We start from the raw sequence: 16,339 nt of genomic DNA, 5'->3' as shown, positions 1-16,339 counted from the left end.
TTCTTCTGATCTTTGCTCCGTTTTTATTTTATTATCATTTTTTTACATAACATATATTTTTTAAATACCTTTAATTTCATTTTTATCAATTTCTTCTGATCTTTGCTCCATTTTAATTTTATTCTATTTTTTTTTTTTTACGTTACACATATTTTTTACATACCTTTAATTTAATTTTTAGCAAATTCTTCTGATCTTTGCTCGGTTTTAATTTTATTTTGTTATCTTTTTTTTTTTTACGTTACATATATTTTTTACATACCTTTAATTTCATTTTTAGCAATTTCTTCTGATCTTTGCTCCGTTTTTATTTTATTATCTTTTTTTTTTTACGTTACTTATATTTTTTACATACCTTTAATTTCATTTTTATCAATTTCTTCTGATCTTTACCCCGTTTTTATTTTATTATCATTATTTTTTCATATAGAGTCCTATTTTGATTCTTTGATTCGGAAGCAATTTCACCCTTGGGGATCAATAAAGTACTCTGATTCTGATAACTATTCACAAATCTGGCCCCATCCAATGAAGGTCCTAAATGTTTTTAGACAGCGGCAGTAAACAGAGAACCCCAGAGAAGCCCACGCATATATGGGGAGAACATTCAAACTCCAGAAAGAAAGGCCGCCATGTCGGCATCAAACCCGGAGCTTTCTCAGAATCACCTTCCCCAACTGCTCTCCCTTGTGTCGGTCAAACAGCGGGTTTGGTGATGCAGGCGTGTCCAAAGCTCCTGTCCCCAACCATATTTCTACCGGGGACCAGTTTTACGCATGAAAACGCTTCCACGGACCGGTTAGAGGTCGTTTTCTTCTGAAAAAGCTCTTAGGTGACTTTTGTTTCCGTAGCCGATGTGTGAAATGGCCAAAAAGGCGAAGGCGGAAAAAATTGTTTTCAAATAAGATCTGGAAGATCGAATGAAAACAATATCATTTGTACCGAGAAAGATTTTCTTTGCGCCAGCTACTAAATGACCAGGGGTTGGGGACCTCTGCTCTAAAGCGCTTCACCGAATTTAGAGAGTGGCGCTCGGGGGAACGGCAGCACGCCGGCCCGTCGTACCGACACTCGTGCGAAGACACCCGTGAAGGAGGCGGTTCGCACCTTGCCGCTCGCCCTTGAACCGCGGGCAGAACGCCATAATCCCCCCGACTGACCGGGTCAAACCGCCGTTACGGCGCCGTGAGAAACGCCTGGAACGCGCCCTTGCGGAGGGCGTGCGCTCGGCGAGGGGGGAAGAGGGAATGGAGCGGAGAGGATTATTTTAGAGAGGAAAAGGCAAGATGGGAGTCGAGGGAGCTATTAGAGGAAGCAGAAGAGCAGAGAGAGAGTGGGAGGAGGAGGATGTGGCTGACGGGAGGTATCAGAGAGACATCGATCCGTCCACTCCGCCGTCCCGCCGCTGTCTTCGCCCATTACATTTCCGCCGCCATCACCAACTGACGTCTCTGAATTTTTTCCCATTCACGCTGGATGGCCTCTAAGCGAAATTGAGTGCATTACACAGTTACGCACTTGTAATTCACATCACCGGTGGAGACATTCATTGCAAAGGATTTTCTTGATTTTTGTCGTGATTAGCGGGGTTGATAAAATCAATGGAACTTGAAATTTAATTACAACCGCCGTCCCCGGGAACTGCTGGACACCTGATGTTCAGGATTTCCGTAGCCAGCCGTGAACGAATCCTCGGACCGTGGGGGATGGTAGCGACCGGGAGACATTTTGGGCGGATTTCCAAAGAGCGCAGTTCAAACTACCCTCCTCCAGGAGAACCTTTAGGTTTGGCATTCTCACGGGCAGCAAAAAAAAAAAAAGGGGGAAGTTAAGCTGTTCCAGCTGTGTAACAGCTATTACCGTGTAAATAACAGGTTTATTAAGGACTGGTTCCGACACGTGACGTTCCGATCGACATCGAAAACCTGGGATGCCCTCGTTCCCTGCGGTGTAACCCCAACCCTTAAATCATATTATGGTCTATTTCCAACGGGGCGACATAGGAAACCGAGCTTAGTCAGCTCCAGCAAAAGCATTTTGAAAAGAAACAGACGTGCGTTTGGTCTGCCGGAGTATTCCGGATTAGACTTTCTGGCAAATGACGTGTGTAATTACGTGGATTACTCACACGCCTGTGCCCTCGCCACCTGAAACAAGGAGGCGTCATTTATTATTTACAGCTGAGCTTCCCGGATAAGAAGACGGCTACAACCAGCGAAGCTCCCGGGAAACCGCGGGAACGGTCCGCACCGGGCGCCGTGGCTCCGCCGGCCATTTCTCAAGCTACGACCGAAAATCAAAAATCCCATTACGGTGTCCGGATTTATGGGCGGGGAGTATTTCTGGGGAGATACGGCGTATACGGAGAGGTTGACCTTTTAGACTTCAAATGAAAAATGTGCAGGTGCCAAATTTTAAATTTTAAAGGCGCTCATCCCGGGCGCTCCTTGGACAACAACTGCACAAAAATGGGACGGACGAATTGAAGGCCACACACACACACACACACACACACATTGCACATTGGCGTCTTATCGCTGTGCTAATCAGATTTTTAGATCACCCGGATTTTGAGATCCGCGGAAAGCAGGCAAGCTGGTCGGAGCGCGACAACAGGCCCGGAAACCTGCTGACGGCGCCGCCGAGCTAGCTGCTAACGCCGGACACAATTAGCACTTTACGCTCTTTTGACCATGCTGAAACCCTTATTTCCCCAAATAAACAGGGCAGATTCCACCAAGGGGGTGACATAGGGGCATGTTTAGGATATTTCAAACTCAGATTTGTATTTTAATTAAATTACAACCAGAGTTACACAAACAGTCTGCCCTGTACGTGCAAAGAGCAGGGAACATCAGAGGGGAAACATCTGGACCTGACTGGATCTTTTCCAAAGGATTCCACTATACATTTTTCCCATCCAACATTCTCATAGCCCTGAAATTTCATATTTGATAAATAGTTCATAAATGTGTTGTGAAAATCCGCAGTACAATATTAATGAGGACTGTAATGATTGCAGGTAGTAACACAATTTAACATTCACCGTTCCATAATACTATGAGCTTCATTTTGTCTAATGAAATGGCTATTACGTGTTAAAAAACATATTTAATGAAAAAAGTTTAGATTAAAAAAATACAAGATAAGAAAAAAAAAAAAAGTCAATTTGATAGCTTTTTTTTTTACATTAAAAAGCAACATCTTTAGACACAATGAGGTTTGAAATATCAAATATTGATCTGTGATTGTTGTGCAGTTTTACGACCATTTTGTCTGAAAACCTTATGATCCTCATTTATAGAGCACAGCAGGTTTTTTCTGACAATTTCGCAGCGGCAATTTTTTCCCAATCGGACACGTGCAAATGAATCCCTTTGCCCCCCCGCGCCCCCGAGATGCCCGGTGTAATACTCTCAGGGAAACTCATACGCAAATGATTCAACTGGTTGGTGCCCACAGGGGAGGACTGCGTTTTCATCCATTCATCTGTTTTTAATTATCATCTAGCATTTGAGGGAAATTACTCATCTTAAAACCTTAAAAAGACAAAAAAAAAGAAAAATCTCACCCATTTACTGTAAATTGTAATCACGTATCTGTAAAAATGTTCATAACTGTGCAATATTTCATAACAGCTACATGTAAAACATGTTTTCATACTCTTGTGCACTCCTTATCTTTAACTTGTTACTCAAGACACTTTATTGTTTATTTCTATTTCTTATACTCCCTTTTTTTTTCTTTTTCTTTTTTTGTTACTGTTTATACAATTTTCTACTATTATTTATAACTGTTATATTTTTCTTGTAACTCTGGCACAACGATTTCCTTTGAGGTAAATAAAGTTGTTCTTTTTCTTCTAATTCTTATTCTTAAAAACTGAAGAGTCGTGACTGACGGAGAAAAAAAAAAAAGGTGGTTCCCTTTTTTTACACCACTTTATTTTCTTACAGCCTGTCCATGGTGGAGGTATACCTCCTTTTTTAATAATTAATCCCATGCAAACCCATGCATCTGCCCTTAAATACCAGAGGAGTATGAACGGGGGGGGGTGAGGGGGTTACCTTGGCAGGTGAAGCAGTGAACGTGGAAGTGCGTGTTCTTGACGCGCACAACCTCCCCGCGGCAAACCTCCCCGCAGCGCTCGCACGCGATGGTCGGGCTGCGGCGGCCGGAGAGGGCGGCGCTGCTGCTGCTGCCGCCGCTGCTGCTGCTGCTGCTGTTGTTGTTGCCACCGTAGAGGCCCGACTGGTACTGGACTGCAGGGGAAGGAGGGTGAGACAGAGAGAGAGACAGAAAGAAGATCAAAAAGCCCGTCACACGTCGCTTTGGGAAACCTCGCTTTTCGTCTTTTCCCTCTCAACTCCAATTCCAATCTGATCAAAGCCCGTTTTTGGTGTCATCGCGTCGGAAATTCAAGAGACGCCGCGCGTCTCCCCTCCCCACGGCGATTGTATTGATTTGTTTTGTTTTTTTCCGAGCAATACGAAGCGTGAGCAAATCAAATCCAAAGTTGAATGAATAGTGATTTTCTCATGTCAGAGAAGATGACTTATTCTGAAAGGATCTGTCTGGGCTTCAAAACTTGCATTCACCCATTCGCAGTGCGAGGTGCTAACCGGGCCATCTGGCTTCGAGGTCTTGTTTTGAGGACGGTTCAGCACGTAGGCAAGAGAGGGCAGGAATTAAACTGCCAACCTTCAAATTGGAAAGACGCCTGCTCCAGCAGCTCAGCCACAGAAGCTCCAATTTCCAAATCAAATGCAAACACCTATAACAGATGTGGGGCAAATATTTTGGCCGGCAGGTCACATTTCTTATTCAATTTTTATGCGCAGGCCAACTAGGTCAAGTAAATTGTAAATTTTTATATTTTAAATTTTAAATTTGAATTTAAATTTTAAATTTAAAAGTTAAATTTAAATGTTTAAATTTAAATTGAATGAAAATTGCAATTTAGATATTTCAATATTTGTGTGTTTTAATTCAACTTTAAAATCATTCATGATCATATAGATGTGCCGACATTATTTCGTATGTAATCACCTGTACACAATTAAAAAGGAAAAAATAAGGAGTTTCTAAATTCAATATTGATTGAAATTACTTATCAAAATATTTAAAGAAAATAGTTTAGCAGGCCAGATAAAAAAAGAGTAAGGGGCCGTAAAATGCCCAGTTCTGACCTATATTGTAGGCCAATGATTCAGTGTCACCAATTCTGGGTGGGGAATTCTCAAACACCCCATCGGCACTCGAATAACAACAAAATAACCTTTTCTGATTTGAGGAATTTGAGCGTACTTGAGAATTGGAAGTCTTTCAATCAGCTGAGCTGTGTGGCCCGGTTAGCTTAGCATGGACTGAGAGACGGTCCCTGAACGCATCACCTCGACTTGTCCCCCTGACCTGCAGAGATCCATCGTAATACGACCCTCTCCGGTTGGACAATGTGGAGTGTCCATCATGTTTTTACCACATTACCCCCCCCCACACATACACACACGTCTGCGTGGCAGTTGTACAATAATCAATACATAAATCCATGTGTGCCTATTGATAACTTAACTGATGGGCTCTCGTTTTATTCTTTTTCAATTGGTATTCGACTCTGACATGCCACTCATACATCGATGACCCTCAGGGCTGTGATTTAACGCAAGATTGCGACTCAATGCTCAGCAATAGAAGAAGACCGACTGACGCGAGGAGGGGGGACGAGCAAACCCAGAGGCCCGAACAGGCCGAGCGCGAATGCTTCGGGATTAATCCTTTTTGTTTTTATCCTTGCTTACGGAAGCGCTCAAATTCCTCGTGGGGAAAAAAAAAAAAAAATCGAAGTTGCGGTGTGTGTGCGCTCCACGAAACGCAGCTTCGTAACAACACACGCCGCTGCCTCCAAGAGAACCAAGCAGCCCGTCAAACACAGCATGGCGAAGATCTCTAGATGCTCGGGCGGGGGAAAGAAACTAGAAGAGAACGATTCCTGAATCATATCGGCCCTATATGTGTGTGTGTGTGTGTTTGTGTGTGTGTGTGTGTGTGTGTGTGTGTGTGTGTGTGTGTGTGTGTGTGTGTGTGTGCGCCACAGAAGCTGGCACTGCTTTTGGAGCCAGATGGCAGCACAAGGGTTGTAGCCGCGGATCCAGAGAGATATGAGCCACCTGTGTGTGTGTGTGTATGCGTGTGTGTGTGGACACTCATGCGCTCACGTTTTGAGAATTCGCATTTATTTTTGGGGTGCAGATAAAAGAATAAAATGTCTGACCTCAGGGGAGACAGTTTAAGGCAGCTAATATTCCATGCAACTATTTTTAGGGTGAATTTGCGAAAATGAATGCTAATACCAAAATAACTTTTTTGTAAGGGGGTTTACCAGTTAGCCCACGCTTCTGCCAATCCCATAAAACAACTACTTTGGTGACTGATATTCATTTTCAACATTTTGTCTGCATATTCCCAAAATACTTTCACAAATCGTTTTAGCTGACCGACTTGTTTGTGTATCTCTTTTTATTTTAGCTACGCTGGTGTGGGTCCAAACTCCGTCTTGACATTCAAGCGGAAGGGAAATCGCATGAAATTGGAATGGAAATGGCTGAAAACATACCTCTACCACTTCAAACCTTAAAGAAAAAAAAAAAAAAACTCATCCACTTACTGTCAACTCTAATCTTTTAAACTGTAATAATTTATCTGTATATATGTTCATAACTGTGCAATATTTCATAACAGCTACAGTACAATATTTTTTTCATACTCTAGTGCACTCCTTATCTTTCACTTGTTACTTAAGACGCTTTATAGTTTTCACTTGTTACTTAAGACACTTTATAGTTTATTTGTATTTCTTATTTTCCCTTTTTCTTTTATTTTTTACTGTTTATACAATTTTCTACTATTATTTTTTAGTGTTATATTTTTCTTGTAACTCTGGCACAACAATTTCCTTCGTTATAAACAAAGTTGTTCTTATTCTTTTACATTACATTACATTACATTGCATTTGGCAGACGCTTTTGTCCAAAGCGACTTACAATAGAATTATATTCTTAATATTCTTACTCTTATTCTTACCCTACCAATCGCACTCAGCCCCCCCCCCCAAAAAAAAACGATGAAATGAATGTTTGTATATAGTTCTGAGATGGCTATTTGGTTGAGTGGTCACTTCTGACTTCCGACTGCTGGTGCTTCGGATCTTCAGTGACTGAATTGCACTTCTTGTAAGTCGCTTTGGATAAAAGCGTCTGCCAAATGACTGGAATGTATATAATGTAATGAAATATGACGGGAGATAAATGACAAAACACATGTAAACGATGTCACGGGTACGACGAAGTAAACACACGTGAAGGATGTGTTTGTCTGAGATGAATCTGAATGTCCAATGCTCTTCACGACGACACCTTGCCGATGTCCGGGGTCGGGTAGCTTCATGTGAAATGAAATGTCAGGGGGGTGTTTGCACCGGATTTGAAGTGTTTTGAGGCTGCTTTGACCAAAATGTGATCATTTTCGAGATCATATTCATAGCCATTCATTCTTTCATTCACTTATTCTCCAGTCAGGGTCGGGGGATGGAGCCAATCCCAGCCGTCATTAGACGATTCACCAATCACATTTACACATCCGGGCAATTTCGAGTCTCCGGTGAACCTACTGTATGTTTTTGGACTGTTGGGGGAAACCGACGAACCCGAAGAAACCATGTAGAAAGTGGAGACAATGTCAACCCCACACAAAAAAGCCTCCGTATCGGAATCGAACCAGGGACCATCAGTGCACTCCGCCGCCCTACTATATTAAAATTGGAATAGCAGATAAATACAATGTGATCGCGATCATTTCATCGCGGGCTTGCTGTAAAGCGGAGCGGTGACGTCCCCGCCTGTAAACACATGGAATTGACATTGCGTGTTGTGTTGCGTTGTCAGAACGACAACACACATATGGATAAGAAGATGATATAAAACCGTCGGCTGGTATTTATCATGACCTGTGACCTTTTGTAACGACCGCGCCTGGATAAAGTCAAAAGCAAAGATTATCTCCTGCCTTTTTCCGCACTGGAGATTTTTAAAGTTTGTGGCGCTGGCCCTGACACAGTCGTCACAGTCCTGGAGGTTAAGCCGTGCTTTAAACCCCCTGAGGTTGGAGGCGGGGAGGGGGGGGGGGGGGCGGACTACAGAGGGGCTGCATGATGCACGTACGAGTGTGTGTGTGTGTGTGTGTGTGTCTGACGCAGAACCAACACTTTTTTTTGTGTCTATTTTAGAAAAAATGGATTTGGGGACTGGGCGGTTTGAAGTTAATAACTTTGCTTTGTGTGTCTGCGGACACGCTTGGCTGCTAAATGAAAATGAAATGTGATTCAGTGAAGGAATCTGCTCGGCGGAGGAATCCTGAGGTGGAGAGATGGGGGGTGGAGCGGCTAAAAACCATGAAAACGTGGATGAATGTTATTGCTTTGCAGAATACGATTATTGGCATCAGTGAATTGGGTGCCAATAAATGAGTCAGTGGTCAATAAACACTCAAAATGGCTATTGGGGTCTATGATTGATTGCACGCACACAAACACACATACATGCACTAGCAGCTCACCATTCGTCGGCCCACTCATGGTGTGGAGTGGAGTGGAGTGGATGTGTCCTCGAAGTCTCTCAGTTCAGCCCCCAAGAAGAAGAAGAAGGAGAAGAAGAAGAAGAAGCAGCAGCTCGGGTAAACCACCCAGGCCTTCCTCTCCGCTCGCTCACCTTGAAATAATGATAATAAAAAAAAACTCTTCCTCCTTCTTGTCTTCACCTCCGGTCCGCTGGGGGGTTTCACCCCCCTCCCGCCCTCCTTCTCCTCCCGGGGAGCGGATTACTGCCAGGCTGCGGACTACAACCACCTCTCCGCCCTGCGTAAAGGAGGAGTTGCACAAATCCAAAGTGACGGCGCGGTCCTCCTCCTCCTCCTCCTCCTCCTTTTGCTTCTTCTCCTCCTCTTCTTCACGCCGTCCCACCCGGCAGACCACGGGGGTAGGAGAGTCCATCCCCCCCCCCTCTACTCCCACCCCGCCCCCAGCCCCGGGGAGGAAGCTCCGTGCGCTCCGGCGTCGAGGGCGAAGTGGCGGAGAGTCCGGAGGTGTCAGGCGTGTCTCCTCGCCGGGCAGGACGGCGGGCGCGTTTAAAAAAAGCAAAATCAAAAACGATGCAACAGCGCCGCCTAGTGGTGAATGGGCGAACTGCAGCCTGCGCTCAGTAAATGGCCACAATTTTACGCTATAGTGGGTTTTCATATTACAGGTCGGAAAACGCGTTAAGAAATAGAACCCGCTGTTTTGTCTCTTAGAAAAAGACAAAAAAAGGAGAGGAAAGTAAAAACTTAAGACTTTGAAACTTTTGTAACCTTTGTCTGACCAGTGGACGCGAATGAAATTGGTGAATTTCTTCAGCAGCGTCTAGGATAACGTCCAGTTTCTTCTACTTCCTTGTTATGAACCACATGTCCCTGAATTGACCAATCAGAAGCAGAAGAAAGCACGCTAAGAAAACCGAGGGTGAAAATCACAAAGGCAGATTCACAAAATAATTTCAACTGTTTTCAAATACTGCTTTAAACATTTTAGCACGAAAATACAAAAAATATAATTGGAGGATAACTTTTTAACCGAACTAACTACATAACATGCAGTAAGTGGGAATCCCTTTGCAAAACACTTTGCAAAACAACAAAACACCTTTTCGATCGAGTTACGGAAATGTGATAATTTGAAACATTATATCACACACATGTGCAGGGGACTTGGGAGTTCACAATGATGCATTGACTCACTCATTCTCTATTTTGAGAGGGTTTAACCTGGACCTGTTGATCACAAGGCGACATACAAAGACATTCATCCGTTCATTCACAACATCGACTGGTTTTGGACTGTGTGTGTGTATATGTGGAAAATATTCCCTTTTAAGTGGATTGTGGTATTTGAACAAACTAAATAAATCATTGCTGCTTCATACATACGATAATAGTGTAAAAATTATTGTCTCAAAATCTTCTCGTCATGGCAATTGGACTTGAATTTCTTCACTTTACGAACTGGAGAAGCCTCTCAGATGAGGGGTTAAACATCTTCAAGTAATGAAATTCATGTCCAGTTGCCACGACAAGGAGATTTTGACAAGAGTTCCCCGTGACCGGAATGACTGAGAACTTCCACAGACAAATAGTGTAAAACCAAACGTTAACAATATCCAGACACAGTTTATTGTATTTCTCTGGATTCTCCTTGACCCTCTTGGAAATGGGATTGGATAGACTTTATGTTTTCTCTGATATATTAGCTCAATCTGGCATTACATTTAAGGGGTAATGTATTTTGCAGAAAACACAAAAAAATATAGAATCCTGCAGAGAGAGCTGCATAATGAGAGATGTCTGCGACTGCTTTTTGTGAAAAGCAGTCGCAGACATCTTGTTTTTTTTTTCTTGCGCAAGACTTCTGTGAAGCCAATAATTGTATTTTCCTCTTTTAAGTGATTGAAAACATTATCTTAAATTTTCTGTAATAACACACTCGTCCTGAAGATGACAGTGTTACTCAGTTTAAGCTGCCAGGCTTCATGAATGTATATTTTCTAGTTATGCATGAATACTTCAAAAACAAGTTCATATCACAAGCTATGCTTACTTTCCTTTTTTTGTTTATGTTTTTTTAAAAGGTAAACCCACATAACTCTTCCTCGCAGCGGCCCTTCGATCATGAAAGTATGTTTATACACTTAGCGTTTGGCCGACGGGACTCACTTCCCCGCGACTTGAAACAATGCGCTGGATACTTCCTGCAAACGCTGGCAAACCGCAGTCACTTCCTCATCCCACCAACATCTGTCAGCAACAAGAGGAAACTTTTTAAGCATTGACGCGAGCTCCAGATTGGAAGACATAAAGAATTACAACAGCTTTGAACTGCATTGACAGGGGGAAAAAAAATGGCATATGCTATATAAATTAAACCGTCATACTCAAAAAAGTTTGGAGATTTCTCCTACCTGAAGTTGAAGGGGTCTGGAAAAACAACACGTGTCAGCAAGAATACGGACGTTCATGTGATCGATGACCCGGTGTCATGTTGAGCTGCCATTTTGGAAACAATGAAGAGGCTCTTTCTCGAGAAGCAGAAAGGTCAGACGGTAACCTGGTTGTAGACGTGTACTTCATGGAAAGTAATATTTTGGATCGCCGGTCGGCGTGATGAGGTGGCGTGTTTTCGTAAAGCAGTTGAAAACCGAGCAGAAAGAAAAAAAAATCGCAGGTACCGCGGACTGAGACACCACGAAAGAGCAAACACTTGTGGGCGAGATTGATGCTCGAGACGGGAACAAGTAGCCATATCCTCTCGGACCGGAGGCAACAGGCGCGGGAGGAAACACGGCCAAATTCAAAACACACACCGCTCTATAAATACAGCTGCGGTGAGATCAGGTAGATCACCTGCATATGATAACTATGCATCTTGATTGAGAAATATGTATACAGTATATAAGACTTGATATCTGCAAGTGTTATGGAACCAAGACTGTGAGAAATTAACTTTTCGTGAAACTGAAAGACACAAATACGTGCAAAATATTATTCGAACAATGCCGATGTTTTGAGTTTTTAAGACTATATTGTACTTTTAACTTGATGGCTGTGTCCCCGCCTCCTTTCCCCTCCTCGTTACCAAGACAACCCCGGATGCACAATGGCGGCCTTGATCGATGGAGAATATGCAAATAAAAATCGTAGCTTTAAGGGCGGAGGAGCTCCGGCCGCGGCGAGGTTGTCTCCGTGGGAACCGACTGTCATTGAAAAAAACGCTGCAAGTTTTAGTTTCAGTTGATTAAACACTAATTAGAACCACGGTTATTAACTACGGGTGTACCGGACTTCACTCTCAAACCCCCCCAGGAGGAGGTGGGGGGGGGTTAGCATGTTTTCATTAAATTGGACAAACGGTGGAAATCCTTAATATATGGGGACATTTATCAGTGAAAGTGCAGGCGTCTACAATGTGTGTGTGTGTGCATAAGTTCATTAAAAAGAATTAATCAAATCTGCCGGTGTGTGTGTGTGTGTGTGTGTCCCCGGCTGCAGCCTTTTTTCTTTCCCCACACAGAAACACACAAACTCCGTAATAGCAAAAGCATCTGTGTCTGTAGGTGTGTCAGTCAGGAAACAGGACAAGGTGAAGGTGAGGTCACTCGCATTGTATTTGTGAGAGCCGGTGCGTTCGAGAGGGCATTTTAACCTGTCTGTCTGGCTCTGCCCGTTCTTTACACTCGGATTAATGGACTATAACTTCATCCAAAGTCATCTGACCAAAAAAAAAAAAAAAAAAAAACAGCACAGTGTTTTTAGCTGCAATGACCTTTCCCTCATTTAGTTCAAGAACATATGACCCTCCCGGGCTGAGGGGCGCAATCGTCTGCAGAGGAACGGTCGAATCATCTGATCCGAATCGGCTGCGAGGCTTCGGCTGTTCTGTACGGTTGCCGTGGTGATCGCTAGTTCCTACCGAATGACAAAGGAGCCTCACAGAGTGTGAATTTTTCTTTAAGGTCGTGTTTGCATTGCGTGAACTTCTCATATGGTGCACTCACTGCTGCATGCAGGACGCACAATTCACTCAGCTTTGGAGTCACCAATGAGAATTTTTTTTTTTTTTTTTGTGTTTTACAATGTGTACATTTATTAATGTATGGATAGCGATTGCTCATAGCGCAGCAGGAAAACACAAATTAGTGTCACATCAGCGTAATCAGCGCCTCATTTACTATATATCAAAGGAAGTACACAATTTCTGCATACACAATGCAGTTTCTCCCGGGATGCTCTCGTGTTTTGCGTCCATAAAACCGATGTGACAATCAAACAGGCCGGGGAGGGTGGGGGGCTTTGCAGGTGGAGTTCCTGGAAGCGTCGGATGTCGGAAGCGGCGGCTTTGCTGCACAATAGCAGCTGAGAAAAAGCAGTAGTACGTCGTCGGGTATTGTGTCCGTGCACGGGTTGGTCTGACGCCTCCTTCGCCGAGAACCAGGCCAACATGGCGGCGTTGGTGCCACACAAGAGGTGTGTCCGAGGGGGGGTCGGGGGTGATATGTTTGAAGTTAAATCATATAATACTTTATAAGCCTTCGTGCAAAAAAAAAAATTAAAACGTTGCATTAATTTTGTGTTGGAAGGCCTGGCATGCCGCGATAGGGGTGAGCGAACTGCTGCTGGGGGGAAAGATAAGATATGGTGTCCGACGCTGTTCTGGCAATGAACGGCTGCGGATGAACGCACCCCTCCGGCAAGAAACGGCGCCCTGCATAACAGTCTTTCCGGCCGAAACCATCCTCCGAGCCCCCTCGGGGGGGAGAGCATCGTGCCTGTTTGGCTCGGTTGTGTATTTCTGCCCGGCAGGCCAGTAAAATAAAATAAAACCCCGTCAACCTCTTTGACCAGCAGCGGAAAGCGACGTCAAATTCTGAGGACTTGGCGTCGCCTGGGCGCCGCTGGGCCAGAGGATTAACATAACAAGGTCACCAGCTCCTCGGAGGAATCCTGATCATTTCAAATTGAGTTTGGTTTTTGTAAATCGAGCTGACATTCAGAGACCAGACGAGCACCTTTTTGGACAATTGGAACTTTTTGCAAGGCGGTTTTTCGTGCAAGTAGGACCTCAGCTGCTGGAATTGTTTCAGCTCCTTCTTGGAGGCAGAGTCTTGAGGAACTCCTGAAATAGGTGTTTGGTGGAATTCATAAGCCAGTGCCAGGTACGTCTAGCGAAACACGAAGCGCCATTTGAAAAAAAAAATTGGTTTTCTTGCGACTTCATGGATAGAAGAGGCAGGAAATGAGCCTCATTTTCACAAAATGTTTCCGCTAATGGTGAAAATCGAAGCACTTGAACCCACGCGATAATCCGAGGTTTTTATTCCAGTCGTGTGAAATGTGAGCATTTCGCCGACTTTGCAGTCTGTGCGATCCTCCTCTTCTTCGCGACGGTTTTGTTTTTCGAACGCGGCGCTCAAGGTCCACGGCGCGGACGCTCCCTACCGTGGTCCCTTGCTGCAAAATGCAAAGGTTCCCCTGGAGGAGGCTAATTCCTGGAACCGATTCTTGAAGCTTTTCTATGTACATCCCACTGTTATTCACTCATCAATCAATCTTTCAGGAATAAGACCATTCCTTGTTTAGGATAACCCTAGTGTGTTGATCTTAACAAGCCAGGAAGAGATTTATCAGCCTCATAAGCCTTCCTGTGACCGTGATCTAAGAGCGCCACAGAAAGCCCTGAACTCCAAACATCTAGCTAAAAATACCCCGTCAAAACAGTGTATTGTTGCAGTCGATAATACACACAAAGCTAAACATCGCCCTTTGGATCGCCGCCACTTCCCCTTCTCGAATTGTCAGAACCGAGGCGTGGAGCCGGTGTTTTACGGCCCTCGTTTCTCTCCGACGACGACGGCCCGAGCAGCTGTATTTGGGTGCGGGGATATTTTATGTGACGTCTTCGCGGAGCGCGAGAGGCGAAACAGACCGATAAAACAATTCGGTTCCAAGCGTCTCCCATCTGCTGGGATCGGCACCAGGAATACGTCAGACCCGCAGTTTTTTTTCTAGTTCTCTGCAGAGCTGGAGCTAACGTTTATTAGCGCCAGCATATTACTTAACGTGCTGTAGCGCGGTGATGAGTGCACGACAAGAGAGTCGCTGGTTCGATTACGACAGGGAGCCTTTCTGTGTGGAGTCTCCTTGCGAATTAGAGGATCAACGGTTAGAATCAGAAAAGTTTTATCTGCTGTTGGGTAGCACATGAGGTAGCATAGCATCCTAGCGTAGATCCAACATCTGCAAATATATAAAGTGAGGTAAACTCCAAATTGTGCATCTGCAAATGGCTTTACAACTATACATTTATTCAAAAGGGAAGTAGTAAATCATTTAAAAAAGCACATTTTTGCAAAGTGCTCTGCATTTCTACAATAAATCATGCACGAACTATGACTATATGACAGGAATGATAGAGTGAAAGGTTGAATTTCTCTATTTGACTTCTGAATGAATGAGTGAATGTTGAATGTCTCTGTATAACATGCGATCCAGAGGGTTAACGGTTATATATTTTATACATTTCGAATGACAGAGTGAATGTCTGTCTGGGCCGGGGCTCAGTGACTGCGCCCGCCTGACTACTAGTTTAAAGTGGAAGATTTCAGGACTCTGCACACCATCACGTTGCAAGTACTTGCAAGTTTCACCGTCTCATTGTGAGTCTTCCTGCTAAATTGGCCTTTGAAAAAAAAGCGAGCGACAAACGAGGGACTTCGAGGGAAGTCGGAGTTAATCCTTGGGCCGGAAAAGCGATCATTTTGTGGTCTTGTCTCGGCGGCGATTCCGCCTCTCGCCTCAAAAACCAACAATGAGACAACCGGGGTTTTATCGCGTTCCTGCGAGGAGAGCGGTGACAAACATCTGAGGGTCTGCTCACTTCCCCACGCGCTTCCTCATTGCCTTCCTGTGCAATAATACCTCCCAATTCTGATGACCTGACAAGTTTAATTTTGGGTGTTTAGAAAAAGGCGGCTCCCAACGTGAAGAGGCTCATTGTGTAATTCGAGACCTCGTGATACGTCTGCTGCTTTTGAAGAAGTGGAAGATGTACCGGAGGCGAGCAGCTGGAAAAACGGGGCAAAGGCGACGGCGCTGAACTCGTGTCTTTGGACAACGGGTGACAAAGATGGAGGACGGCGGCGGGAAATGAAAAGCGGAGGACGCGGTGAAATTGAGAAAAAATGGAGCGTGACGATGGAAGGGGCAGAGGGGAGGTTTGAATGATGATAGAAAGAAAACAGACGCAAAGAAAAAAAAGGGGAGATAAAAGTACAGGCTTTATCTTCTTTATCATCTGATAGAAGACCTTCTCACTTAAAATCAAGACATGAAGACAAGAAAGATAATATAAGAGAAATGATGGCGTTCCTCAGGGATCCGTGCTGGATGCACTTGCCTGGCTTTTCCTTCGGTTTCTTCGGTTTCCTCCCGCAGTCCAAAAATATGCTAGAGGTTCATCGGAGACCCCAAGTTTCCCAGATGCGTGAATAAGAGGGTTGCAAATGTCAGTACATATACTGGACTGTCTCTGAAAATTAGAATATTGTGATAAAATTCTTTATCTTCTGTAATGCAATTACAAAAACAAAAATGTCATACATTCCGGATTCATTACAAATCAACGGAAATACTGCAAGCCTTTTATTATTTTAATATTGCTGATTATGGCTTACATCTTGAGAAAACTCACAAATCCGATCTC

At 44.0% G+C, this 16,339-nt stretch overlaps 1 protein-coding gene across 1 annotated transcript in view; it reads right to left on the bottom strand.

The window, feature by feature from the left end:
- The window catches only part of LOC147216854 (actin-binding LIM protein 3-like), a 38,912-nt gene extending 29,900 nt beyond the window's left edge, over positions 1-9,012 (bottom strand). The window contains exons 1-2 of the mRNA XM_086176623.1: positions 8,611-9,012; positions 4,068-4,262 (exon numbers count right to left, since the gene is read on the bottom strand). Coding sequence (XP_086032749.1) covers positions 4,068-4,262; positions 8,611-8,629 — 214 coding nt within the window. The 5' untranslated portion in view covers positions 8,630-9,012. The remainder of the gene's footprint in view (positions 1-4,067; positions 4,263-8,610) is intronic.
- Positions 9,013-16,339: the final 7,327 nt, after the last annotated feature.

This window comes from Fistularia commersonii, chromosome 29 (genome assembly GCF_037954325.1).
Source record: "Fistularia commersonii isolate RoL2024-O1a breed Wild chromosome 29, RoL_Fcom_v1.0, whole genome shotgun sequence".
NCBI classification, from domain to species: domain Eukaryota; kingdom Metazoa; phylum Chordata; class Actinopteri; order Syngnathiformes; family Fistulariidae; genus Fistularia; species Fistularia commersonii.
The sequence above is the reverse complement of the archived record's forward strand: the minus strand, read 5'-3'. Positions and strand labels throughout refer to the sequence as shown.